The sequence below is a fragment of the Chiloscyllium plagiosum genome, unplaced genomic scaffold (genome assembly GCF_037043375.1).
Source record: "Chiloscyllium plagiosum isolate Xiang-an unplaced genomic scaffold, Cpla_swu_hap1 HiC_scaffold_5, whole genome shotgun sequence".
NCBI lineage: Eukaryota > Metazoa > Chordata > Chondrichthyes > Orectolobiformes > Hemiscylliidae > Chiloscyllium > Chiloscyllium plagiosum.
The window spans coordinates 66,994,646-67,022,018 of record NW_028270143.1 but is presented as its reverse complement, the minus strand read 5'-3'; the positions used below and the strand labels follow the sequence as shown (position 1 = coordinate 67,022,018).

The window sequence follows — 27,373 nt, the reverse complement described above, 5'->3', positions numbered from 1 at the left end:
AATTGTAAATAGCAGATGGATGCTCCGTGAGAAATGCTGACTTAACAGATTACTTATTATTAAATGCAATTCTTACTGTAAATATTCTTTTCCTTTCAGGTTCAGGTTCAGTGGTCGTATTCTGGGCCTCGCTCTGATTCACCAGTACCTGTTAGATGCCTTCTTCACCAGGCCTTTCTATAAGGCACTGCTAAGGCTGTAAGTGCACAACCTTTCCAAACTGCAGACGCAGCTGGCAGATTTTATAAGCAATTACACAGAGATTGCTGCAGAATAAATAACAGAATATACTTCAAAGCAAAATTCTTTGATGACATTGCCGTCATCCTATGAAAATTATAGCTCTTTAATAAACATGTTTTTACAAGCATGACTCTTTATGACTTTTAAAATCATAAAATTTCCATTTCCTGAGGCTAAACAGATGAAAGGTACAATTCCTGTGATCCCTCAGCATGCAGTCTACATTTAACACTGCGAATTCCCAGTCTGCTTTGCTGTTTCATGTTATGCATGAAATACCTCAGAACTATCTATGAAGTTCTTCAAGTAGATCATAATGCAGAGATTGTACTGAAGTGTCTTTGCAAATGCCAGCAGCTTAGCCCAACAATGCTATTGTTTTATGCTTCAATGAATGTGGAATATAGATTGTCAATTTATGGCCTACTTCACCACACATCCTCTGGTGGAGTAAGTGCAATGAAAGTTTTGCTACAAAAGTCCATTTTTCATACATTTATTCATGACGATTGCAAGGATGATAGTTAACATAATTGTACAGGTATGTTTATTGGTTTTAATGTACTTGTAAATTGCTATTAAAGTATTTTGAACGTTTGTTCATTTTGATCATATTGCTGAAAAGAAGAGAAATGCTTTCAAAGCTTTTGACTTGCATTTATTCAGGACCCCCAGGATCACAAGAATACCAAATTATAAAAGAAACAACAATTTATACTGCATAAGAATCAGGGTGTTGAATGGTTGGCAAATGAACTCTGATTGGTTGAGGCATTGGCATAAAGAATGCACCAGCAAACGGTTTACCCAAAGCTTTTGTTTAAGTTCAAGAAAGGCGATTTACAATTTACACCGAGGACTGGGTTATAGATCAATGCGATCATGACTGCTCAGACATTTCGATGCCTTTTACCCACTCCAAAGCCATAATCCTGTACACCTCTGGTAATCAGAAATCTATCGATCTCTATCTTAAACATAGTCAAAGATTAAGCTTCCCTAACTCTCAAATATATGCAACCTCTTTAAAAAAGTTAAACCTAATCGGCATCCCCTTATTTTTAATTTGTGAAGCCTGTTATTTGAGTTCCCAAACAGGAGAAGCATCTTACCTGTATCCACCCAGTTCATCCCTGGAAAATTTTGCAAGTTTCAAGGAGATCATCTCTCATTCTTTAAAATAAAGAATGTGGCCCAGTTTGCCTAACCTCTCTTTATTGGCCAGTCATAACAATCTGAAGATCAGTTCTGGTGAATCTTCAATGCACTCCCCCATGGCAATAATTTCTTTTGTGCGAGAAGGAAAGCAAACTCACCTAGCACTCCAGGTTCAAGGGGACAAAACTGCACATAGTTCACCAGATACAGTTGAATCAAGCTGAAGCAAGATTTCACTACTCCTGTATTTAAACCCTCTTGCAATAAAAAGGTGAATATTCCAATAGCCTTCCTAATAACCTGCAGGTTAGCCTTCAGTGACTTGGGCACAGAAACACCTAGGTCCTCCTATACACCTACACTTTCCAACCTCTTATCATTGAAGAAATATTCTGCATATCTGTTCCTCCTACCAAAGTGGATAACCTCACATTTTTTCACATTATATTCCATCTATCATTTTCTAGTCCATTCACTAAGCCAGTCCAAAAAAAGTATTTTACATCTTCTTCGCAACACCCATTCATTTTCAAATTTGGAAATATTACATTTGGTTCCCCACATATAGACCTTTGATATGCATTGCGGACAACGGGGAGCCAAATACTGATCTTTGCAGCATCCAACTTGTCACAGCCTCCAAAATGAAAATGTCCCATCTATTTCTGCTCTCTGTTTTCTCTGTGTTAGTCAGTCTTCAATCCATACCAGTACATTACTTCCTATCCTAAATTCTCGAATCCATCATTAAGGATGAGGTTTCTAAATTCTTGGAAGAGCAGGGTCGGATTAGAACAAGTCAACATGGATTTAGTAAGGGGAGATCGTGCCTGACAAACCTGTTGGAGTTCTTTGAAGAGGTGACAAGTAGGTTAGACCAGGGAAAACCAGTGGATGTGGTCTACCTAGACATCCAAAAGGCCTTTGATAAGGTGCCACACGGGAGGCTGCTGAGCAAGGTGAGGGCCCATGCTGTTCGAGGTGAGCTACTGTTATGGATTGAGGATTGGCTGTCTGACAGAAGGCAAAGAGATGGGATAAAAGGTTCTTTTTCAGAATGGCAGCCGGTGACAAGCGGTGTCCCGCAGGGTTCAGTGTTGGGGCCGCAGCTGTTCACATTATATATTAATGATCTGGATGAAGGGACTGGGGGCATTCTAGTGAAGTTTGCCGATGATACAAAGTTAGGTGGACAGGCAGGTAGTACTGAGGAAATGGGGAGGCTGCAGAAGGATCTAGACAGTTTGGAGGAGTGGTCCAGGAAATGGCTGATGGAATTCAATGTGAGCAAATGCGAGGTCTTGCACTTTGGAAAAAAGAATACAAGCATGGACTACTTTCTAAACGGTGAGAAAATTACAGAGGGATCTGGGAGTGCTAGTTAAGGATTCTCTAAAGGTAAGCATGCAGGTTGAGTCCTTGATTAAGAAAGCGAATGCAATGATGTCAATTATCTCAAGAGGGTTGGAATATAAAAGCACCGTTGTGCTACTGAGACTTTATAAAGCTCTGGTTAGGCCCCATTTGGAGTACTGTGTCCAGTTTTGGTCCCCACACCTCAGGAAGGACATACTGGCACTGGAGCGTGTCCAGTGGAGATTCGCATGGATGATCCCTGGAATGGTAGGTCTAACATATGAGGAACGGCTGAGGATCCTGGGATTGTATTCATTGGAGTTTAGAAGATTAAGGGTAGATCTAATAGAAACTTACAAGATAATACATGGCTTGGAGAGGGTGGACGCTAGGAAATTGTTTCTGTTAGGCGAGGAGACTAGGACCCGTGGACACAGCCTTAGAATTAGAGGGGGTAAATTCAGAACAGAAATGCAGAGACATTTCTTCAGCCAGAGAGTGGTGGGCTTGTGGAATTCATTGCCGCAGAGTGCAGTGGAGGATGGGACGCTAAATGTCTTCAAGGCAGAAATTGATAAATTCTTGATGTCACAAGGAATTAAGGGCTACAGGGAGAATGCGGGTAAGTGGAGTTGAAATGCCCATCAGCCATAATTGAATGGCGGAGTGGACTCAATGGGCCGAATGGCCTTACTTCCGCTCCTATGTCTTATGGTCTTATCCCATGTGTTTAATGTTTTAATTAACCTCCTTCCAAAATCTTAGTATACAGGTACTCCTTTATCAATGTTGTTAGTAACTTCTTCAAAAAACGCCAAATGTTTCATCAAATATGTGTTCCCATTCTATAATCCATGCTGCTGACTACGCCCAATCAGATCATTGTTATATCATATCTCTTATAATAGATATCAGCATTTCCCTATTACTGATGTAAAAGCTTCCATAGGCATGTAAGAGGAAATATTTGGCCAAACTGAATGTGGACCCATGAAAGGCAGAGTCAGAAGAGTTTATAATGGGGAATAGAGAAATGGCAGAGAACTAATTTATTATTTTGTGTCTGATTTTTATTGAAAAATATACAAGAAATCTCTCAAAACTAGAAATCCAACTGACAAAGGTAACTGAGGAGTTGAAGGAAAGGGAAGTGGACATGCAGGAAAATGGAGTTGAAAGCACAATCAGATCAGCCATAATCTACACAATAGTGAAGAAGGCTCCAAAGACTGATTGACTGACTTTCACTCCAAATCCATTGTTCCTATTAATACAGAAATTTTAATATAGTTAAACACTGAACAAAAATTAAACACTTGTTATTGGAGCACTGTTGCAAGGATATCAATCATATCCTTGTACTTTATTCTTGTCAGCATTTCAGTACTTAATGTCAGAGAGTGCTGGAAAAATCTTCACCCTTGTTGAATATTGCATGTCAGCCCAATTCTCTTCTCACAATTTTACGCACTCATTTCCAGCTTGGGTTGCTGGGAAGCATTCGGTAGATGTTAACTTCCTTCCTCACAATCTACTGATGATTACGCCAGTTGTAGCGCAACTACCAAAGTCTCTGTTGAGACTATGTAACTCAGTGCATAATGAAGATCAGATCGAATTAATTCTTGACCTACATGGGTTAGGTGCCCCCCCTCCCCCCCCCAAGGTTAAGCTTACTGAGGTATTTCGGAAAGGTAACTATATAATCTTTCTGGAAAAATGTATTTCTTTAAAATACAATAATACTATACTCTTTTCATTTGCTATTATCACTTAAATACTTGGGTTATTAAACATAATGTTCCAGAAAGGAAAATATTAATCCTTAACCATTATACAGTGAGACTCAAAAGGTTATGAAATATCAGATTTGTGACAACTGAAAGATTGATTCAGTAATTTGTGCAAAGATAGTGACCAATTAAATCAGTAATGTCCTTCTGACAAACTTCAGGGCATCACAACAAATGGAATTATTGCTTGAAGATTGGAATGTAACTAACATTAGATAAATCATTAAAAAACAGCAAAGGGACAAACTAGAAAACTAGACAAACTGCTGAACATACATTATAGATAAAGTACGTGAAGACATTCTAAGAATGGTTAATCTAACATAGAGGTTAGGTATGGTATACTAAGAGGGAGCCAAGATTGAGTTACGGACAGTGACATTGTAAATGTTTATAGGATAAGAATAATATTATCCAGTCCATTACTTCTGGGCCAGCTCTTTCCTTGTTTGCAAGAAACTTTGTTTAAACACAAGAGTGCTTTCAGCGAGTGATAGAATTTGATAACAATGGAAAATCTGAATGTATGCTAAATTTAGATTTTAACAAGTATTTATTGATTTTACTGTACAAGTAGTTAACTTATAACACAAAAGAAACATAACTGATTTGGAAGTGAAAACTAGAGGTTTGGCAATGAAATAAAATGTGGGGAGAAAAAAGAGATTTTCAAACGTTAAGGAAGGGCTTATCAATTACAAAGATCATGGAAATTATAGAAGGTGAGATAACAGTCGCTAATGTACAAACAAGAAACAAGAATAAGCTATTGTGTGCAGTTTTGGTCGCCATATTATAGGAAGGATGTGGAGGCACTGGAACTTGTGCAGAGGAGGTTTACCAGGATGTTGCCTGGTATGGTAGGAAGATCGTATGAGGAAAGGCTGAGGTACTTGGGGTTGTTTTCATTGGAGAAAAGAAGGTTTAGGGGTGACTTGATAGAGGTGTACAAGATGATTAGGGGTTTAGATAGGGTTGACAGTGAGAATCTTTTTCCACATATGGAGTCAGCTATTACAAGGGGGCATAGCTTTAAATTAAGGGGGGGTAGGTATAGGACAGATGTTAGGGGTAGGTTCTTTACTCAGCGAGTCGTGAGTTCATGGAATGCCCTGCCAGTAGCAGTACTGGACTCTCCCTCATTATGGGCATTTAAGCGGGCATTGGATAGGCATATGGAGGATAGTGGGCTAGTGTAGGTTAGGTGGGCTTGGATCGGCACAACATCGAGGACCGAAGGGCCTGTACTGCGCTGTATTCTTCTATGTTCTATGTTCTATGTACTCAGACCTTTGAGCCTGCTCCACCATCAATAAGCTCATGGCTGATCTAATTTTAACTTCAACTCTACATTTCAATCCAATAATCTTTCATCCCATTGGTAATCAATAATCTATTGATTTCTGCCTTAAACAAATATAAAACTTCTGCCTTTTGAAGAAGGAAATTCCAAAAACTCACAATCCTCCAATGGCCAAGCATGTTCTTTGTTGTGGGTAGTCTTTCTAGTCAGCCAGTTATCAGAATTTGTAAATCTAATGTAGCTGTCTGTATAACTGGAGGATTGGCTCCCTATGGTTCAGTATGTATCTGTGATAAAGCAGTCTAAGCCTGGGACTTACAGCTAAGGGATTGGAACATAAGTCTCAGTAAGAGATAATGAATCTGCAAATCATTGGTAAGTTCAACCTCTGGTATTGTTGATATTTCCAGGCAATGTACAGCAAAATAGTGGAAATTTAGCAGTTGTGGAAACTGATGCCTAAATTAAAACATTAAAGCTCTGAGGAGAGGCTGAGAAGCCAAGAAGATATTATGTTGAAGAGAAAGATTAGGAAATAATTAAGTATCCAAAATACAAAAAGGAAGAAATCAACTGTATTGTGACACTCTTGTTTGAAATTGCTACTAACTCTATAAACAATGGACACTGGCTCAAACTTCAAAGAAGGAAAGTAGTTTAGACTTTAGATTGTAAAATTTTATATATGGGATGATGACTGTATGCACTAGGCCTCCAAGGAATGCAATGGAGGCATGATAATGTGGAAGATTTTGAGAGGTTTGGATAGATATTTGAGGAGATACACAATTGAAAGAATTATTAGTTGCCTTCAAGAACCAAGCAACTGAACTGATACTCTGGTTCTGTGCTTTCCGATGAATCTTAAACAAATTTACAAATACTGAAATTCAATCATAAATTGTTCAGTTAATTAACAACCTGCTTAATTTAAATTATCTGCTATTTCCTTTCAGACCATGTGACTTGAGTGATCTGGAATATCTGGATGAAGAGTTCCACCAGAGTCTACAATGGATGAAGGATAATGACATCACTGATATTCTTGACCTCACCTTTACAGTTAATGAGGAGGTGTTTGGGCAGGTTTGTGTGGTTTGTGCCTACAACAATAACAGGCTAAACTGGCAAAGCACAAAGAATAACATTGAAGAAATAAAAACGTGACAATAATTGCTGGTCTGAGCCCACCACAATCTTTACCCTCCACATCACCCCCTCAGTACTGCCTTGCCTTTCTCTGCACCCATGATCTAACAGCAGCCGAACTCAAAGTTGGAGATAGCCTGAATCGATGAAACTCTGACTGATGAACTGTAGCAGAATCCCTGGTTCACAGCCACAACTCACTGTGCACTACAAATAAAGCTAGAAGCTTATTGAAGTTGAGCCTTGACTAACATTTTTAGGCACACATTTGGGTTTTATTCATGGGACAAGGGTGATGCTGGCCAGACCAGTGTTTATTGCCCATCCCTAATTGCCCAGATGGTGGTTAAGAGTCAACCACGTTGGAATCAAATGTAGGCCAGACCAGATAAAGATGGCCACAGACAGCAAAAAAGTAATTCTAAAGAATATTCCACTCATGTCAATCAATCCGATCTAAAGCTGCAGTTGATAAGCATGATTCTTGCAATTGCATGTGCTCAGAGACATTCTTCAATTTGTGGACAGGTTTGCAAGCTCATGAGGAAACATAGTCAATATCCTCCATAAGACCTGTGCTATATTTTATGTTTATTTTGACATAGTTTGTGAATCAATATAAGCTATAATCACTGTTGAAACGCTTTTCCAAAAGCAGCTTCTTAAACATGGTGAGTCGAAGAAAATGTTAATGTTGGTTGGATTGTCAACTCCAAAGAATATTTGGAGTGTCTCTTTTAGTAACTAATAGCCTCTTCTGCATTAAGTATATCATCTACCTATGAGGGACTATAAGGTTTCAACAAACTCCATTATTTAGATGATAGTACATGCCACATTTAGTAAATATATCTCTCTTTTGTACAGCCTATTCGTCATCTCAGACTCTTGAACATGAGCACTGGTGTCAGTGATGCATCATCATACACATCACTGTCTTCTTCCATTACATGGGAGGGTAAATGTGATAGGGTGCAGGGTAGGAGAGGGAGGCATTAAACTGATGATAAACGAAAGTGCTTCAGAAATTCAGCTCTAATCCACAGCCTTTACAGTTTTGTTGAGATGTGAAGCAAAGATGGGCACTCAACCTGTTCTCAGGAGACAAGTAATCGGCATCTTAAATATATTAACGAGGTTGGGATCCTTAAATGTATCCTGCTGTGCCTTTCAGGGCTTCCTCCAGCTCCAGGGCTGTCAGCTAGCTCAGCTAGCTGGATGGCTGGTATATGATGCAAAGTGATGCCAATGGCATGGATTCGTTTTCTACATCATGTGAGGTTACCATAAAGGACTCTCTTTCTCAACCTCAGCCATCAGCAGAGGTGTGATGACACATAGGTAAAACCAGTCGTCTCTTTCTCTGTCACTAATAAGAACAGCCATGTGGTCAGGTAGGACCATGGCAATTTTACCTGGGCCTCAGGAAACTCAGCAACTGTAGTGGGGTGAGGAAGAGCTTAGCAAGAAGACAAAAATCTCCATATCAAATCTGTGGACCAGAAGGAGCAACAATGTTTTCCACAGACACCTGTGAAACATAATCATCAATTAATTGCTATCTCTAAAAAGGCAGGATTTAACCATCGCTCTTGAGGTTCAATAGCATTATCATCACTAAATCCCCCACTATCAACATTCTAGGGTTACCATTGACTATATAAATATTGTGGCTATAAGAGCATTTGAGACTATGAAATCTGCAGTGAGTGATTCACCTCCTGACTCCCCAAAGCCTGTCCATCATCTGCAAGTCACAAGTCAGGAGTGTGATGGACTATTCTCCACTGACTGCAGATGCAACAATTCTCAAGAAGCATACACAATGCAGAACAAAACATCTTGCTTGAGTGGCAACCTGTACAAGATTGTCAACATGCACTCCCTCCACCACTGACACACAATGGAAATGGTGTGTTCCACCTACAAGATGCATGACAGTGACTCACCAATCCTCCTTCAATAGCATGTTCCAAACTCGCAAAGTGCACCACTTAGAAGGACAAGGGCATCAGGTACATGGTACACCAGCATCATCAAGTCCCCTCCAAGCAACTTTTACCATCCTGACTCGGTTCCTTCAGTTACATTGGGTCAAATGCCTGGAACTCCCTCCCTAATGGCATTGTGAGTGGCTCTATACCAATGGCTACCGTGGTTTGAGGAGACAGCTCACTAAGAACTTCTCATGGGGATTTAGAGATGGGTAATAAATGCCAGGGACACCCACATTCCATGAACTTCATGACATTCAATCATAACGGAAACAATTCGGAACTTGCTCTTTTTTTAATGATTTTCTTTTTTCTAGCCATCGTGACAGAAAGATAAATGGGAGAGTTTCTGACCTGGAGTACCTTCATTTTTGTCTTTTGTCTTTGCTTCATTTACAGTCACCTTTTTCATTCATTTCACACATGCTCTTTCTGTCTCACTGTTACAAGTAACATGGTCCTGCAGTTCAGTATTACAGTTCAATCTGTGTCAGTAAGGAGAAACAGTTGATGCGTGATCCAACATCACAACTATCTGACTCAAGTTTTGCAACAGTACTTAATACCACTACTTAATACATTGACAAACCCTTCAAAAACTCATTCCGTGGTGTAGGTCTGCCTTCCACTGATTCCCTTCTGGTGACTTAATGAAGCTGTCATTCCCAGCTACTGCAATACATCATGGGAATAGGCTTTTGCCATGCCAACGGTTGAAGTCAAGACAACCAATTCCCTGAGGAACCATTGCAATAAGAAACCACGAAACACAGAGAAACCCTTAATGATTCAGAATTGTTTTTTCTTTAAATTCTGTTATAAATTCAAACAATTCTAATGTTTTTCTTCACTTTTCTTAGCAAATAATAACTTTGCTTCTCATAGGTCACAGAACGAGAACTCAAGACAGGTGGAGCCAACATTCAAGTATTGGAGAAAAACAAAAAGGAATATATTGAGCGTATGGTGAAGTGGAGAGTGGAAAGAGGTGTTGTTCAGCAGACTGAAGCCTTGGTTCGAGGTTTCTATGAGGTAGGTGGAAGTACCTGGGCTGGCTGTAGTTAGACTGAACTCAGTTTTCTAGTTTTCCTCCAATTATATAAATGAAGACATTTTGCACCCCTAATCTGTTCTATGAATAAGCAAATTGCAGGACCTGAATCTCTATTTCTACCCGACTCCACCCTACATTTGTCACCAACTTCACATAACACCATCAGCCTCTCCTCCTCCATCCACCACCATCCCACAGCCAGAACTCTCTCATTCAACCATCATTTCTCTCTCTCTCTCTCTCTCTCACTCAGATACACACATACACACAAAGCCACACACACACACATACCTTTCAACCCTCAGCACAAACTGAAGGCTGTGATTGGTTGGTTATCCAATACCTGCAGTCCTGTCACTCAGTCTATGCTACTGAAAGTAAGGAAACATGATTTGTAAAACCACATCAAACTGAAAACTTCAATATTGAACAGAACATTTTTAAATACCATGATTCCCATTCAGAACTCTGAAATTGATTACACAGGCATCTAATGAACATCATGACTAATGGAAGTTATGAAACACAAGTAAGTTTCTGATATGATGCATCAGTCTTTATTACTTTGTTTGGCATAATGCTGCAAGTGTAATGTGAAAATAAGATTTTTTTTAAAATGTTGCACTTGAACAAGTCTGGGAGTTGGCTGGTATAATTGGCTACTTTTATAAGCAGTTCTTTTCTATATTTAGTCATTGGACAAAAGGGGATAGAGAGGAAATTTTGATAGCGGTGTACATGATTATGACAGACTTAGACAGAGCAGATAAAGAAAAGCTATTCCTATTAGTCTAAGGTGCAAGAATAGGGGCATAGATTGAAAGTTTTGGACAAGCAATGTTTGGGAGTGGAGAGGCGGTTGTATGAGCAAGAGATTTACTACCCAGCAAGAGGTAATCATCTGGAACACACTGCTTATGAGGGTGTTGAATGCAGAGAAAAATCAATGAATTCAAGAAAATATTAGATAAGCAATTGAGGGAAATTAACTTGCAGGAACAATGGGGACTGAACCAGAGATTGAAACTGACTGGATTGCTGTGCAGCATAGTCGTCCTCCCTCTGTGTTGAAAAATCTCTGGTGTTGAACCAAAAATTGTGTGTTCTCAAAAAACATGCACCCTGTCAAAATTTCTGAATGCCTTTAGAAAGTTTCAGTATGCACTTAAGCCATTGCCAAAGCTGAAGGGCCAGAAATAATAGTCAGAAATTAAAATAATGGACTGCTGTTCTTGCATGTCCCCACTTAAATTGCCAGCAAGCAGAAGGTGTTCTTTATGTGGGATTCCCCTTTTTTTCAGTCAGGACCCCACTGTCAAAAGCAAGTCCTGAACCTGCACCACACTAACAGCAGTCACCTGCAGTAACTTTAGCTTGTAGTGACTAACTATTCAGCAGAAGCACCACTCACCATGCATTTCAGAGAGGTGGGTGGGCACTGAAAGATGGAGAAGGAATAGAAGAAACTGCAGCCTGCTCTTGCAGCTGAGGGAGAGGCAGGAAATCTCCATCTCAAGGTGCACTTCTAATAGATTTGAAATTTAAAAACTGGCCACTGGGGAAAGCCCTTCACAAGTTGCCTGTGGCTACAGGTCTCAACGGCATACTGGAGGCAATTGTCTTGTTCCCACTGCCGCTGGGACCCACAGGCCGAGCCAAAGCTTTCCAGTCTGCCTTTAAACATTGACCTTAACTGGACTTTTAATCTTTTCAAAAAACTGCCTATTAAGTGTGAGCAGGTAGTTGTTCCATGTCTGATCCAAGCTGCTTGACTATAGTTCAGAGACAGAATGGTCCTGGCAAACTGGCAAGATGGCCAGTAGTATCAAACTACCCACCCTACTAAACTACCCACCCTACCAAACTACCCACCCTATCAAACTACCCACCCACCAGCCTCAGTTCCTGCACCCATTGACACTAAAACTCTTCCCATGGAGGTTGGGCGGGTGGGGTGGGGAATGTCACCAATTATTCGTGTAAGGGACCACATGTCTCTATCATCTGGAATCCAACTTCTTTCTCCTGGATACCCCAGTCAGCGTCACAACCTACGTCAATTGTCAACTCAAGACAGAAGGTGGGCTGCAAGAGTATTTCACAGAATCATAGTCCAAGTTCAAACCATCAACTAGCTTATTTATATAAAATGTACGAATGAAGAGTATATTGATTCCAATTTATCTGCACACTTCAAATATGTAAAACAATAAAGAGCGAACTCATTAGCTTTGGAATAAGGGCTCAGTGTTCCGAGTTAAAATTTGGAAGGTGGTCCATGAAATAACTCCACAGAGGCTGGTATCCCATCACCAAGTACCCTTTATTTACATGTGCACGGTAGTTGACACTGGTCTGGCTTCCTCAGAGCCAGCTCTCAGAGTGAGCAGAACCTCTGCCATTCTATTTATATCTGTTAGCTGGGGCTCCCTGGTTGGACCAGATTAGCAGCTCTCAATCAGGGGACTCATATTTTATAAAGTCCCAACTGGCTGACCTTGTTACAATCACGACAGTCCAAATTCTCAAATCTGGGATAGTTCACGCTGTTGTTACAGGAATACAGATCACAATCTGTGTCTGAGAGTGAAAATGTAGGCAATATGGGATTGGCCTCTTTATTGTCACAGAGATAAGTCTAGTTCCCCTGAGCTTTCAGCCACATGTGAAGTACATGCGTACTGTCTGAGGCACCTTACACTTGATGTAGTTAAACTCATCTCTCCGCTGAATTAATAAAAATAGAATGATACCATATCATTGCTTGTTTATTTCCTGTTGTACTTTTTCACAAGAGTTGTCACAATTTATATTTTCATTTTGGGAAAGCAAATCTTAATAGGACTTACACACTTAATGGTAAGATCCTCGGGAGCATTGCTGAACAAAGAGACCTTGGGGTGCAGATTTATAGCTCCTTGAAAGTGGAGTCGCAGGTAGATAGGATCGTGAAGAACGTGTTTGGTATGCTTTCTTTTATTGGTCAGAGTATTGAGTACAGGAGTTGGGAGGTCATGTTGCGGCTATACAGGACATTGGTTAGGCCACTGTTGGAATATTGCATGCAATTCTGGTCTCCTTCCTATCGGAAAGATGTTGTGAAACTTGAAAGGGTTCAGAAAAGATTTATAAGGATGTTGCTGCAGTTGGAGGATTTGAGGTATAGGGAGGGCTGAATAGGCTGAGGCTGAGGGGTGATCTTATAGTGGTTTATAAAATCATGAGGGGCGTGGATCGGATAAATAGACAAAGACTCTTCCCTAGGGTCGGGGAGTCCAGAATTAGAGGGCATAGTTTTAGTGTGAGAGGGGAAAGGTATAGAAGAGACCTAAGGGGCAACTTTTTCATGCAGAGGGTGGTACATGTATGGAATGAGCTGCCAGAGGAAGTGGTGGAGGCTGGTACAATTGCAACATTTAAGAGGCATTTGGATGGGTATATGAATAGGAAGGGTTGGGAGGGATATGGGCCGGGTGCTGGCAGGTGGGACTAGATTGGGTTGGGATTTCTGGTCGGAATGGATGAGTTGGACCGAAGGGTCTGTTTCCGTGCTGTACATCTCTATGACTCTATGCTGGTTTCGTATTATCAGCAAAACTCAATATTGTTCTCTCAACTAATTCTTGTTCTTTTATTCTTTTTCCGTGTTGTACATCTCTATGAGTCTATGGCTCTAAGTGAGTACAGTGTCAACAAATATTCATATGGAACATCATTCACCATATATTACTAATCAAAGAAACAATTCTTTGGTTTGTGACTTTCAATTAATTCATTCTTGTAAGACTCTACTTAGTCCTTTGCTTCTTCAGATTTGACAAAGGCCTGTAATTCAAAAAGAACTCTTCAGAGGCCCTTTAATAGTTTGTCAACGTGCTGTCCGTTCTGTTGTTCCACTTCCATGCATTTCTTTTCAATTTCTGCTGTCGTCTGTTCCTTGGATCCATCTAAATTCATACTGAAATCTATGCCTATAAGCTTTTTCATAAATTCTCTGCCTGAGGGTAAGTCCTTGATGATTATTTGCCTAACCAGAGTGCAATGCCACGATTTCTACTACAGCTAGGTTGCGGATGCAGATCTTAGATAAAATAGGGACTAAACCCTGTGTTACTGGTATCAATCTGATCCACACATTAGTTACCTAGACAACTGAATGAACCAGCTCCACCAATGAGCTGATCTGGGAGAATGGATTAGTCAATATCTGAATCCATCAGAAACTCTTCAAAAGTCATTCTAATCGAAGCTATGTCAAAAGAAGGACATTTTGATTTAGTCATTTAGCCAATTTAGATTATAAGTTTTTTGTTTACTAACAACAATGTATTTGAATCAAAAATTCAAAATTAGTCATTCTCCAATTCTTCATGCATATAGTTATTTTATTCCATTATTCAGTCACATAGAATCGAGGCTGTATGGAATATTCTTGCAGCTGTTCATGCAAGAGGCACAATATTTTGCTAGAATCCAGTGGAAAATCTGATTACATCTCTCTATGGTGGTTTCCATTATCACATTTCTTTCTGATACATATTAATAATTCATGCCTAGGTAAACAGGGCGTAACAAAGCATCCAGAACATACATAACTTGGAAACGTAGTAAACAATGAGCAGGACAAGAAAAGATTTTAAGAAGTTATAGGCTGGCAAAGTGGGCAAACATAAGGAGGCTGGATTTTCAATGTGAGATCATGAATTTGATGTCCAGATCTTTTCCAGGTCCTAAGCTTGCAGTATCTCTATACTGCTGCACTGATGATTTTCCATTTGCAAAGCCCTTAATTGGGCCAGAGGTGAGCCCAACGTCTAATGGGTGAAACTGGTGCTGCCTAGAGGATAGAACTGGTCCTTGAGTGCAATGATCCAAAGAAGACGTCAGAAATGTGTGGACTTGATCTGGACTTTCAGATTGGAACAGGCAGGAGACCAGAGGGCCAACAACCTCACAAATGGCCAGATGGTTAATCACACTTACAACGCTTATTTATATAGCACCTTTTAATGTAATGACATTCCATAGGCACATTATAAAACAAAGTAAAGAGATAGTAGTTAAATGACCAAAAGTTTAGTCAAAGAGATCACCTTTAAGTGTCCTAATACAGGAAATGAGGTAAAGAGGTAGAGAGGTGTAGAGAGGGAAATACATGATTGTAGGGTCTGGGCGGCTGAAAATATGATCAATTGTGGAACAACTATGATTGGGATTGCACAAGTGGCCAGAATTCAAGGATAGAAATGTCTTGGAGGGTTGTGAAATTGGAAGAGGTCACAGAGGTAGGGAGAGGCATGACCAAGCAGCAATTTAGTCTAAAGGATAGAATCTTCCATTCCTGCAAATTGCAGGCCGAGAGGTGGAATGTGACCTCTCAGAATGCCCAAATTAAGATCTGGGAAGGAAGACCCAAGCTTGAACTTGCCGTCCCACCACTAATTAATGGTCCATTAATGACAAAGTGATTGGGAAAAAAATTGGAGCCAACATGAGGGAAATGTTTTTACACAGTGAGTTTCTAATGATCTGGAATTATCTATCCCGAAAACGTGATCGAAGCAAATCCAATAGTATCATTCAAAAGATAATGGGATACACAGTTGAAAAGAAAACAATGGCTCAACTATGAGAATAGAGTAGAATAAACAGCTAACTTGATAGATCTTTCAAAGACGCAACACATGATGGATTGTAATGTCTCCTAATCTGTATGTTTCCATAATGCTATGATTTTCAGTAAACTTATGGCAGTGTGCCAGGAATGGTTCTGGGACAATTTCTAATCTTCATCAAAGATACTAATGAACAAACTGAATTTCTAATGCTATGCTCTTATTATCTAATGGTCCACATATTACCAGGTTTAGCAAATGTATTCAAATCTTTTGGGAAGGAAGAAGAATTGTTCCGTATAAGGAATTCCTGGCTACAAAATGAGGGAGTGGCAAGCAGTGTTAAGATGACATTCCTTCCCCCTGCCATCCTTTACTTTCCTGAAGAAGGGCTTATGCCCGAAACGTCGATTCTCCTGTTCCTTGGATGCTGCCTGACCTGCTGCGCTTTTCCAGCAACACATTTTCAGCTCTGATCTCCAGCATCTGCAGCCCTCACTTTCTCTCAAATCCTTTACTCCCTCCCAGGGATAAAAATGAATCAATCCTGCTTTGTTCTCAAGAGACCTGATGCAAGGACCTAACTGAGAAATCAGAGGTAGAAATTTAAGATAGTGATTAGGAGTTTCTTTTATGGAAAAGATTATCAAGGCATGGCATGACTTACCAAAGCCAACAATAGAAGCAAATTTATAATCAGTTTTAAAAGTGAATTGAGGAAATATTTTTTTAAAATCTTGTTATATTACAAGGTAAATGCAGTAGTTCTCTCAAATAATCAGCAAAAGCATTGGACCAGATGGTCTCATTCTTTAATCCTCTGTATTATTCTGATGTTACATCACATGCAATTAACTCTAGCCTATACGTAATATTTTGCAATTGTTCTTCGAATGAGGGGGCAAAATTATTCTCCACAGATTAACCTGTCTGCTATAATCTCCATATGTGTTAAAGACTTTCAGTAAGTTAACAGTAAATTTTGTGCTACAGGTGGTGGATTCACGACTTGTATCTGTATTTGATGCCCGAGAGTTGGAATTGGTCATTGCAGGAACAGCAGAGATTGACCAAAATGACTGGCGCAACAATACAGAATACCGGAGTGGTGAGTATACCTTTACTTCTCAGTCCTCAATAGGTGACAGTTAACATTATTTTTTCTGGTCAATACATTTGACACAGCAGATAACTAATTCCAGCTGGAATTGTGCAATACATGATACTGTGCAATCCAAACTTAACTAAATGCAGGATATAAACTTAAACGGATGATTCCTTCTTCCAAGGAAGCTGCGATCCAAAAAATGGCAATAATTTTACGGACAACCTAATGCTGTTTTCATGAAAAAGTTACAGGAGCATTTCTTCTGTTTCCTGTTTGGAGCAAAATTGTAATCATGTGAATCGTACAGGAAAAAGTAATCCATGTGTGGCTAACTAAAGAGCTAATAGATTAAAAAGATGATGTTTTCAACATTGCCAAGAAAAGTAATAAACCTGAGCATGGAAGGATTTTAGGAACCAGCAAAGAATGGTCAAAAATAAATAAAGGGGTAAATAGACTGTACAGGAAATTAGCAAGAAATATTAGAGTAGATTGAAAAGGACGTGTAGAAAAGCTTGAAAGAACAAGTACAGTGGCACAGTGGTTAGCACTGCTGCCTCACAGCGCCAGACACCCGGGTTCAATTCTGTCTGTGTGGAGTTTTCACATTCCCCCCGTGTCTGCGTGGGTTTCCTCCAGGTGTTCTGATTTCCTCCCACAGTCCAAAAAATGCGCAGGTTAGGTGAATTGGCCAGGCTAAATTGCCTGTAATGTTAGGTGAAGGGGTAAATGTAGGGTTGCTCTTCGGAGGGTCGGTGTGGACTTGTTGGGCCGAAGGGCCTGTTTCCACACTGTAAGTAATCTAAGAAAAGGAAGACAATAGTGAAATTAAATGTGGGTCTCTTGGAGGCTATGGCAGGAGAAATTACAATTGGAATTAAGAAAATAGTAAGGATGGCAAATGTTTGAGCTGGATTTTTAAATGGGTCAGGGTATGGGTAAAAGATGGTAAGTATGCAACATGGCACTATTGTTTTTATATGCTGGTTCATCACTACATACTGCAATGTGAGCAACCTCAGGTCAGGGCAAGCACCAATATGTTGTGTATCTCTCCCCACTATGGACCTATGCTGGGTCCCAAATGCTACTGCTGCTGACCTTTTACTCGATGGCTCTCCTCCAGAAAATGGGCACCTGTGGCCTTTAAGACAGAAACACAAACTTACTTGTGTTTATGCCTTGGCTAGTGGATCTGCCAATCACACATTTGCCTTCCAGAAAGGATACCCATATACCATCCCAAGATTGAATGATGAGCCTATCCGCGAGGCTTTGTTTGGCTGAAGGTTTGAAAATCTTCATGTGCATTCTTAAAGCAGGGTTGGAACACAGAAGTAATCCCTATCTCCAATTCCTGAAAAATCCAGATCTTTGTATCTGCATTCATAATAACAGACACAATAAGTATTCCACAAAAAAATGGAGAATCAAGATACTTGTGAGATTAGTGAGAGCAATTTAACATCAATAATGCAATAAAGGAAACATATTGGAGAAATTAACAGGCTAAAAATTGACTAATCCCCAATATCTGATGGCCTATATTCTAGGGTTGCGATTGTAGTAGAGATAATGCCCTAAAACATCACTTTGTGGACAGAAGCAGGAAATTATGACTGCTTCCAGGAAGGTACAGTCACTGATCTGTATTTTTATTGGTGATTCCCGCTAATTGGTATGGATATTGTTTCCCTACCTAATTAAAAACAGAAAGTGGGTTCTCAAAGTCTTCATAGACTTTGCTGCTTGAGAGGAGCAGATACAGTAAAGGGTAAGTAACCAAGAGAACGCTCTAATATGACAGCATATTCTTATTAGAGACAAAAATTGCAGATGTTGGAATCCAAAATAGACAAGCAGGAGGCTGGAGGAATGCAGCAAGCCAGGCAGCATCAGGAGGTGGAGAAGTCGATATTTCAGGTGTAACCCTTCTTCAGGACTGGGGGGTGGGTGTAAGGGGAGCTGCAGATAAAGGGGATGGTGGGAGCTGGGGGATGAAGTGGGGATAGATGAAGGCAGGCAGAGGGTATGACCTGCTTGGCCAATGGGAGGAATGAATCCAGTAGGTGGCAGGAAGGAGTGGAAGAGATGGGGAAGGGCTGGGAAGGGAGTCGGGGGATGGGAAGGGAGTCAGGGATGGGAATTGGAGAACTCAATGTTGAGTCAATCGTGCTGTATGCTGCCCAGGCAGAAGATGAGGGGTATTGTTCTTCCAATTTGCGGTTTGGTTTTTTTTGTGGCAATGGAGGAGGCTGAGGATGGTCATGTTGGAAAAAACAATGTCATCCCTCTCAGCCACCTACTAGATTCATCCCTCCCATTGACCAACCAGGTTGTACTCTCTGCCTGTCTTCACCTATCCCCACTTCACCACCTGCCTCCCCCAACCCTTTATGTGCAGCTCCCCTTACACTACCCCCGGTCCTGAAGAAGGAGTACCTCTGAAACGTTGACTTCTCCACCTCCTGACACTGCCTAGCTTGCTGCATTCCTCCAGCCTCCGGCTTGGCACATGCTTATTGGCTTTTTGAAAACTTTCAGTGAATCCAGGAAAAGGAAAGACTGGTTTCCAAAATTCTGATAGGCCTGCAGTGCATCTTCAGCTTTTTCCACTTTTGTTTAAGCTTTCCAGTACTTGCACCTTTTAATGTCCAATATGATTTTATGATTGAATTTGTCCCAATTTAGATCCAAAATCAGCCAAATTTACTGTCGAGCATTTTATGTAGGATCCACAAATGAACAGAGAGATGACTTTAAAACTGACTAGATTGACACTCATGTCCCAGACATGAAAGAGTATTCCATGAACCAACTGCTTCATTGGTTCCATACTGTATTTGGATTTAAACATAATGATTCCCTTTGTCTTATCTCCTTTAGTATCAATTTTGGTTTGTAGTCTGCTCACTTCTAATTGAGAATGGATTCAAGCCCCACTCCTGTGCCTGAGTGTACAATTTAGGATGCTGCTGCAAAGAGACATACCGAGAATTAAACATACGCTGTCATTGCCTGTTCCATTAATTCAGGTGAATGGTGCAATGTGAAGCCTTTCTGCCCCAACTGGTTTAATCAGTCATTTGCCTTGATGCTGTTTATAAAATCCTGTTATCAACAAAATAGCTCCCACATTTGCCTGCTCAACAAAGGTATTTGCATTAAAAATGGAGTTTTGCCTGGGAAGCATTTTGAGATTTTTCTAAGAGATGGGGAGTAAGTTCAAATAGTTATTTATGTTGATTATTTATAAATGCACTGCTGAGATCATTTCAATTTCCAACTCACTTCCCAAACACAATTCATTTCGACCACTGCTAAACCTTGCCTGCAATTGTGGCTACTCATATTTAATATTACAAGTCGAACTATGAATTTTATTTTGCAATCAAATTATCCGTATTAAAAATAATTCACCATTTGCTCAATCTCATTAGATCTTCTAAATTACAACTGCATCTCTAAAATATTGTGGCTTTCTACACAATTTACTCTCAGATTGATAACTACTTAGTGCCTTCTCATTTCCATGATGATTAATAGAGACAGAATGAGCAGTGGACACAATGCTAATCCCTATGTATCTCCATGCTATAATGTTCTTTGTGACCCATCATGTCGAGGTTCTCATTCATGATTATTTTCCTACGTCTCTCTTAATCCCATAAATCTTCTGCATCACAGCAAATCTTTTGTTGTGAGGTGATTATGTTGCTATTTTAGCAAATCACAGTGATACATATCATGCCCTGAAGTCCATATACCATAACAAGAATGTCTAAATTACTTCCAAAGGTTCAAATACTACAAAATTGTGGATACACAATATTTTGATTTAAAGTAATTTTCCTACACATTATAAATACGGTTTATAATCAATTAAATCTGTTTTCTACAAAACTGAAAGAGATGTGTTTACATTTATGCATTCAAATCTCTTATGCCTTACATCTGTGCCATCTTAGTCCTCTAAAGAAAAGTGGAAGTGTTAATCAAGACAATTGTTAAAGCTCAGACCTAGTAGGATGATCCTGCTGACTGATGTTACAAAGGTAATTGCTGATCATCTGTTCTTACCTGTGCCCCTTCCTCAGGTTACCATGATGGTCACATTGTAATAAAATGGTTCTGGACAGCTGTGGAACACTTCAATAATGAACAGCGGCTTCGACTTTTACAGGTACACAATAGCGGTGATTGCAAACAAAGTCTTTCTTCAATATCATGTGGTTCCAAGGTCTGGGGATTAATGTCAACAATATTTGCTAACATATGTTGTTAAGCATTTATTTAATGTTTCTTACAGCTCTATTTTTGTAAGGGAAATAATCTTCTTATTTTAAATAGGTTAATAGTTCTGTTAAAGTCGTAGACTGATGTTATAAGAGTACATTTAACATCTGCCAATTAATATTACATTTGTTAATTTATAACCTGGAATGTTAATGACAAGTCACAATATTGATTGCAAGAACAAAGCAGCTCTGCTGATTAAACTATTTTATGACTATTAATGTTGACTCCCTTGTGTAGTTGTGACCGTACATCCAAATATTCATGTGCAAAACAGATTGGTCAAAGGGAAGGCAAGATTGGGAACTATCTTCAGACTTGGCCTACTGTATAATATTGTTTATATTAAGACGAAATGTAACAATAAATGGTATTCCAAAATATATTAGGCTCTAATTTTATTGTTACAATACTGAAAGACTATTCCATGAACTCTACTGCCGAGTACTAGTTGGTCTACTCCACATGCTTCTCTGCAAATATTTCTAATAATCATATGTTTAGACTTTAGGCTTCTCACCTAGCTGTTGTTGCTCTTAACTGAGCTCACACTATGCTATTTATGCCCAGTGAAGAGCAGTCCTGTGACATTATTACAAGGCTGCTCCAGGGTCCTAAAGCCTTTAGACAACTCAAGACCAAGTCTGCCTGAATCTCAGTACAAAATGAGGTCGGACAAACAAATGCTACATTTCTAAAGATGTTTATATAATGAGTTTCAACCTATAGGACATGCAAGTCACACTTTCTGTAAATGGAATTTATGTCTGTGCGTTTATCTTTTTTTTTAACAGTTTGTAACAGGAACATCCAGTATACCTTATGAAGGCTTTGCCGCACTTAGAGGGAGCAATGGACTGAGGCGATTTTGCATCGAGAAATGGGGCAAAGTAACATCACTGCCAAGGTATTTGTCAAGAAATTGCAAAGAATTAATGAACATATAGTTTACATGTAGCAATGGCCTAGATGCTTTGTACGTAAAAATTCTGTAGGAAGGTTTTAATGACAAAGAGTACTTGATTGCTCAAAACCCCACATCATTGCTGCTTCTTATGTATTTGCTGGGAGACATTTCAGCTCTCCTCCCCCTTTAAGAAAGAATTACAAGTTTATACCCAGGGATTAATACTAATCAGCAATTTGGCTAACTTACTTTTTACCATTCTTGAAGTAAGTAGAAAAATAAGGCAGCAAATGTTTTTGGTTTATTGTCAGAGACATCAAGAACTAACATTTATAACAATTTATAGAAAATGGAATCATGGTGTATGACTTCCAAGTTTAACAGTAAATTACACTGGGGGTATAATTTCTGCTCTGCTCTATTTTTAATGAGTGAGTTAATTCATTCGTATTAAGTCTTTCTTTAAATCTTGAACAGTTAAAAAAATCTGTTCAAAATACATGACTTAATGTCTACATAAAGCAGTACAGTTAGGAATTAACCCCAAAACATACTCATTGTGGCAGTAATTAAGGGTTTCACTATAAATTGTAGTAATGACTAATTTAAAGCTCAAATACAAAGGAGAAATATTAATGAATTTCTTAAGATCATCAAGGAAATAGCTCATAATTTCTAGTGGGTCAGGGGTTGAGTTCCAGTGGTAAGGAATGGGACCAAACTTTGCAGAAAATCAAGTGGGATTTGAAAATATCAAAGCCCAGATTTTTGCCACAATGCAGAGGCACTTTTTCATTGGAAAAATGAAAGGTCCTACCCCCAAACGTGGCACTACCTATTTTCACAGGAGCAGGAATAGGGTTGGGGCATCTTTTGTGCATTTGCTGGAGCCATTTGGCCATTCAAATCAGCAGCTGACTCTACTGGACCCTTCTCCTTGTGTGAAACTTGAAGTATACGGATCAGACCTGGTAAGAGCAGTTCTGAACTTTCATTTAGATTTCCAGGTTACCCCTTTAGTCCAGAGTCGCGTCCAGTTAATTTAATGTACTTTTGGTAGAAGTCAGGCCACATTTGAGGTAAGTCAGATATCCTTTTGAATTGTTAGACATTAGCATTAATGGATGTAAAAACTTCATAAACCCATTAATGTTAAGCTCTTTGGATCTGTCAGCAGACCTGTGAAAGTCAACTCTCAGAACTGTCAGAAGCACCTGACAAAGGAACTTGTCAAAAGTACCATATGATCTGTCAGAGAGATCTGTTGAAAGTGTGAAGAGATCCTTTCAAATGGAGCTGTCAAATATGTAAAGAAGCCATGAAAAGGGAGCTAAGCTGTAAAGGCATTTAAAAATCCCTTCCTTTAAATCTTTAAACAAAATATCTGGACTGTTTAAAAAGAAAAGACTATTTGCTATTTCACTTGGTCTGTTGACATGGCCTTAAAATTACCACCATTGAATTAGGGCTGCATTAGTAACTTTAAAGCTGCTCATTATCACAGTAGGATGCCTCTAGTTTCTCAGTTTATTGGGTTATAGGTTTTGATGTGTGACGGTGAATTTCAAATTTTGTTCTCATGAAGGATTATGTACTTTAATGAAATATTTGTTGTTATGAAGGTTTTATTTATTTAAATGAATCCAAATTGAGTTTTATTTCAATATAGCAAGGTCTGTAATAGGCACTTACATTGATATTTTACAGAATTTTATTTAGTCTCATCTCTGCATGAGTCTGGCCATGATAGATACAAAGTGAGTTGGTCTGATGTGTATAAGGACAAAAGATGGGGGAATGTTTGAGCAAAGTCATAGAGTCATACAGCATGAAATAGGCCCTTTATTTCAACCCGTCCATGCCAATCAAGTTTCCTCAACTAAACCTATTCTACTTGCCTGCATTTGACCCATATCCCTCTAAATCTTTCCTGTCCATGTATCTGTGTAAATATATTTTAAATAGTACAATTGTACCTGCCTGTACCACTTCCTCTGGCAGCTTGTTCCAGAGATGCACCACCCTCTGTGTAAAAATGTTCCCACTGAGGTCTCTTTTAAATCTTTCCACTCCTGCCTTAAACTTATGTCCTCTAGTTTTGAGTCCTCATACACTGGGGAAAAGACCTTAGCTATTCACTTTATCTATGCCCTGCGTGATTTACAAACCTCCATAAGGTCACCCCTTCAGCCTCCTAAGCTCCAAGGAAAAAGTCCCAGCCTATCCAGCCTCTCCTTATAACACAAACCTTCCTGTCTTGGTAACATCCTTGTCAATCTTTTTTACATCCTTTCCAGTTTACTAACATCCTTGCTGTAGCAGGGCTACCAGAATTGTATGCAGCACTCCAAATGTGGCCTGAAATGTCTTGTACAGCCATAACATGATGTCCCAACTCCTGTACTCAATGCTCTGACTGGTAAAGAGAGGTTGGTACTAAGTTGGTATAGGGACTGTAAAGGTAATGGGGTGGGAATGGAGCATGGTTGGCACAGAGAGCATGAGAGAACTTTGGGAATGTGCAGAAGGGCAAAAAATGGAATAGAGGGCACGAAGAGCCATGGGTTGACATGGTTAGGGGGTAAAGAATGTCATCGGAGATGAGGGCTGGAGGGATATTTTACTAAAATTCAACATATGCCAGTGTACCAAGACAAGCCATGCACACAGCCCACATCTGCTCTTGATAGCCTGCACACTCATTCCTGAGTCACCAAGCCTGTCTCCCAGGGAACTGTCCTCCCAAATCAAATATGCAACCTTCCTGGCCACTTTTTCCATGGTAGGGTTTGCAGAGTGAAGAAAGATGTTAAATTTGAAAGGATGCAGAAGAGATTTACAAGGATGTTGCTGGATTTGGAGAGTTTGAGTTACAGGGAGAAGCTGAATAGACTGGGGTTTTTTTCCCTGGAGCATCAAAGGCTGAGGGGTGACCTTATAGATGTTTATACAATCATGAGGGGCATGGATAGGGTGAATAACCAAGGTTTTTTTCCCCATGGTAAGGGAACCCAAAATTAGAGGGCATAAGTTTAAGGTATTGGAGAAAGATTTAAAAGGGACCGGGGGCAACGTTTTCATACAGAGGGTGGTGTGTGTATGGTATGACCTGCCAGACGAAGTGGTGGAAGTTGGTACAATTATAGCATTTAGAAGGCATCTGGATGGGTTGATGAGTAGGAATGGTTTAGAGTGATATGGGCCAAATGCTGGCAAATGGGACTAGACTGGTGTAGGATATCTGGTCTGTGTTCGACTTGAACCAAAGGGTCTGCTTCCGTGCTGTATAATTCTATGACTCTAAGTGTCCCAATTCTATGCTCCTAACTCAGAAGGGAAAATCCAATCACAAGTCTCCACTTCAAGGATGCAATTATGAGAATTCCCACGGGAAAAGAGACCAAGTGGAAGTCTTACCTTTCAAACTGGGAGATAGTGAAGCCAGCAGCTTGGCAACACCCTGCTCCAAAGAAAGTAATGGATCTCAGATGGGACAATACCTATGTCTTAAGGCTGAATCCTTCCCAGTGAAGCTTTTCCTTTGCTACTGTGTACCTCAGCCAAATTGACTGTGGGATCATGAAATTGCCAGTGTTGCAGCTTTCCTGCTGTCATCAACCTAAATAGCCCACAGACTTAACATTGTGTTTGCAATTTACTTTTAATTTATTGGGTTCTTGTGTGGATATCAGAGTTATTGAAGAGTGGGCAGCAGGGGAATGTTTACACTTCATTGCAGTTATTGAGCCTTAAAAAGAAAATTCTGTGCCAAAATAAAACGAAAGATAAATTAGACTTCAGGTTCTCATGTACAGCAAATTGTAAATCGAAGCAGGTATTTGCTTTTCTGTCAGCTGAGTGCACTTTTAATCTCCACTGTCAATTGCGCAGGGATTATGACAAAGACTGAACAAGCAAAAGATTAGTGAGAGATGACAGTTACCTATTTAGATTTACAGAGCAGAACAAATTGAGGAAGTTAAATTAATAAAAAAATTATGTTTAAAGAACCAGACCCCACAGTAGCTAAACACCACAGAATACAGCAGACAATTTTACACATGTAATGACATCTTAACTGACTGCTATAAACATATGGCTTTTATGTTTTTTAAAATGAAAGCTTCTTAATTAAAGCATCAATATTTCACTTAGTTGCACATAAAAGCACAATTTATTTTGAAAATAATTATTATTGTTCAACCTTCACTGTCCCCAGTCATATTTCCATTTCTGAATTGAAAATCTAAGTATATTGAGAATCAATGTCACAAACACTTCAGAAACAGATATACTCAGGTTCTATTAATTTCACCAACTCTGTGAGGCCTCATGGAGAGAAACCCTCAAATGTTTTGTATATTTGAAATCCCAGGGTGTTGGCTCGATCTCGAGAAGTGCAGCAGGGTAGCACATCCATGTTTCATCAACCAGTAATTGAGGTGAATGATGTGGACATATACAAGTGTCTATTGTGCCAGTTGGGGATTCTCAAAGAGCCAAAAAATCATAAATTCTTTAGGAGAATTATCATCATTTTAAAGGTAATGAATCCCCTCTCAGATGGATTATCCAATACAAAATATGTGTCAGGCCTCAAGGAATGTTCCATATTCCAGTGTTCTTGCCATTCAGAAGACCTAGGGTCCCAGCCAGATTTTGGTACTAAGCAAAAAGTGGGACAAAACTAAGCTGATCCAGCCACTTCTAGGGAACAGCTCATTTTCTCTACTCCTCTGACTCAAGATTTTTGTCTCAGTCATCTTTATATGCGAATTTGAAATGCAAATTTGAAATAAGTATCGTAGGAAGTTCAAAAAGTTAATACATTAGAACTGTACATTGACAGCCTGTGAGTTAGCAGTTTGATTGGAACAGAATGTGAAAATTAATTTAAAAGGGAAAGCAAACCTCCACCACTGAGAAGGACAAGGACAGCAGATACATGGGAACACCACCACTTGTAAGCTCCTCCCCACTCACCATCCTGCCTTGGAAATATATCGCCAGTCCTTCAGTGTCGCTGGGTCAAATCAAAGATTTCTCTCCCTAATAATGTGGGTGAACCTTTTACAGCACCTTAATAACATGGGGAATGGTGTATTAGTTGGGAAAGCATGGCTAGATCACAAAACTGACATCTCGACATAGAGAGAAAAAGAATTGGAAGTTGCACCCACAGTTTGAGAAGGTGACCAAACAGGTGGATGAGGGTAAAGTGGTTGATGTGGTATATATGGATTTCAGTAAGGCATATGATAAGGTTCCCCATGGTAGGCTATTGCACAAACTACAGAGGCATAGAATTGAGGGTGATTTAGCAGTTTGGATCAAATATTGGCTAGCTGAAAGAAGACAGAGGGTTGTGGTTGATGGGAAATATTCATCCTGGAGTTC

General features: G+C 39.6%; 1 protein-coding gene and 1 long non-coding RNA gene across 12 annotated transcripts in view; one reads left to right on the top strand and one right to left on the bottom strand.

Annotated features, from left to right (window-relative positions):
* The window catches only part of LOC148149956 (uncharacterized), a 132,141-nt gene extending 106,491 nt beyond the window's left edge, over positions 1 to 25,650 (bottom strand). Inside the window, exons 1-2 of the long non-coding RNA XR_015757217.1 lie at positions 25,394 to 25,650; positions 20,854 to 21,015 (exon numbers count right to left, since the gene is read on the bottom strand). This is a non-coding gene — a long non-coding RNA (uncharacterized LOC148149956). The remainder of the gene's footprint in view (positions 1 to 20,853; positions 21,016 to 25,393) is intronic.
* LOC122549923 (E3 ubiquitin-protein ligase HECW1-like) overlaps positions 1 to 27,373 on the top strand; it is a 464,685-nt gene that overhangs the window by 416,132 nt on the left and 21,180 nt on the right. For all 11 annotated transcript variants that reach the window (XM_043690154.2, XM_043690156.2, XM_043690157.2 and 8 more), the window contains 6 exons: positions 100 to 198; positions 6,810 to 6,939; positions 9,882 to 10,028; positions 16,659 to 16,773; positions 20,871 to 20,956; positions 21,864 to 21,976. In XM_043690154.2, the coding sequence (XP_043546089.2) occupies positions 100 to 198; positions 6,810 to 6,939; positions 9,882 to 10,028; positions 16,659 to 16,773; positions 20,871 to 20,956; positions 21,864 to 21,976 (690 nt within the window). The remainder of the gene's footprint in view (positions 1 to 99; positions 199 to 6,809; positions 6,940 to 9,881; positions 10,029 to 16,658; positions 16,774 to 20,870; positions 20,957 to 21,863; positions 21,977 to 27,373) is intronic.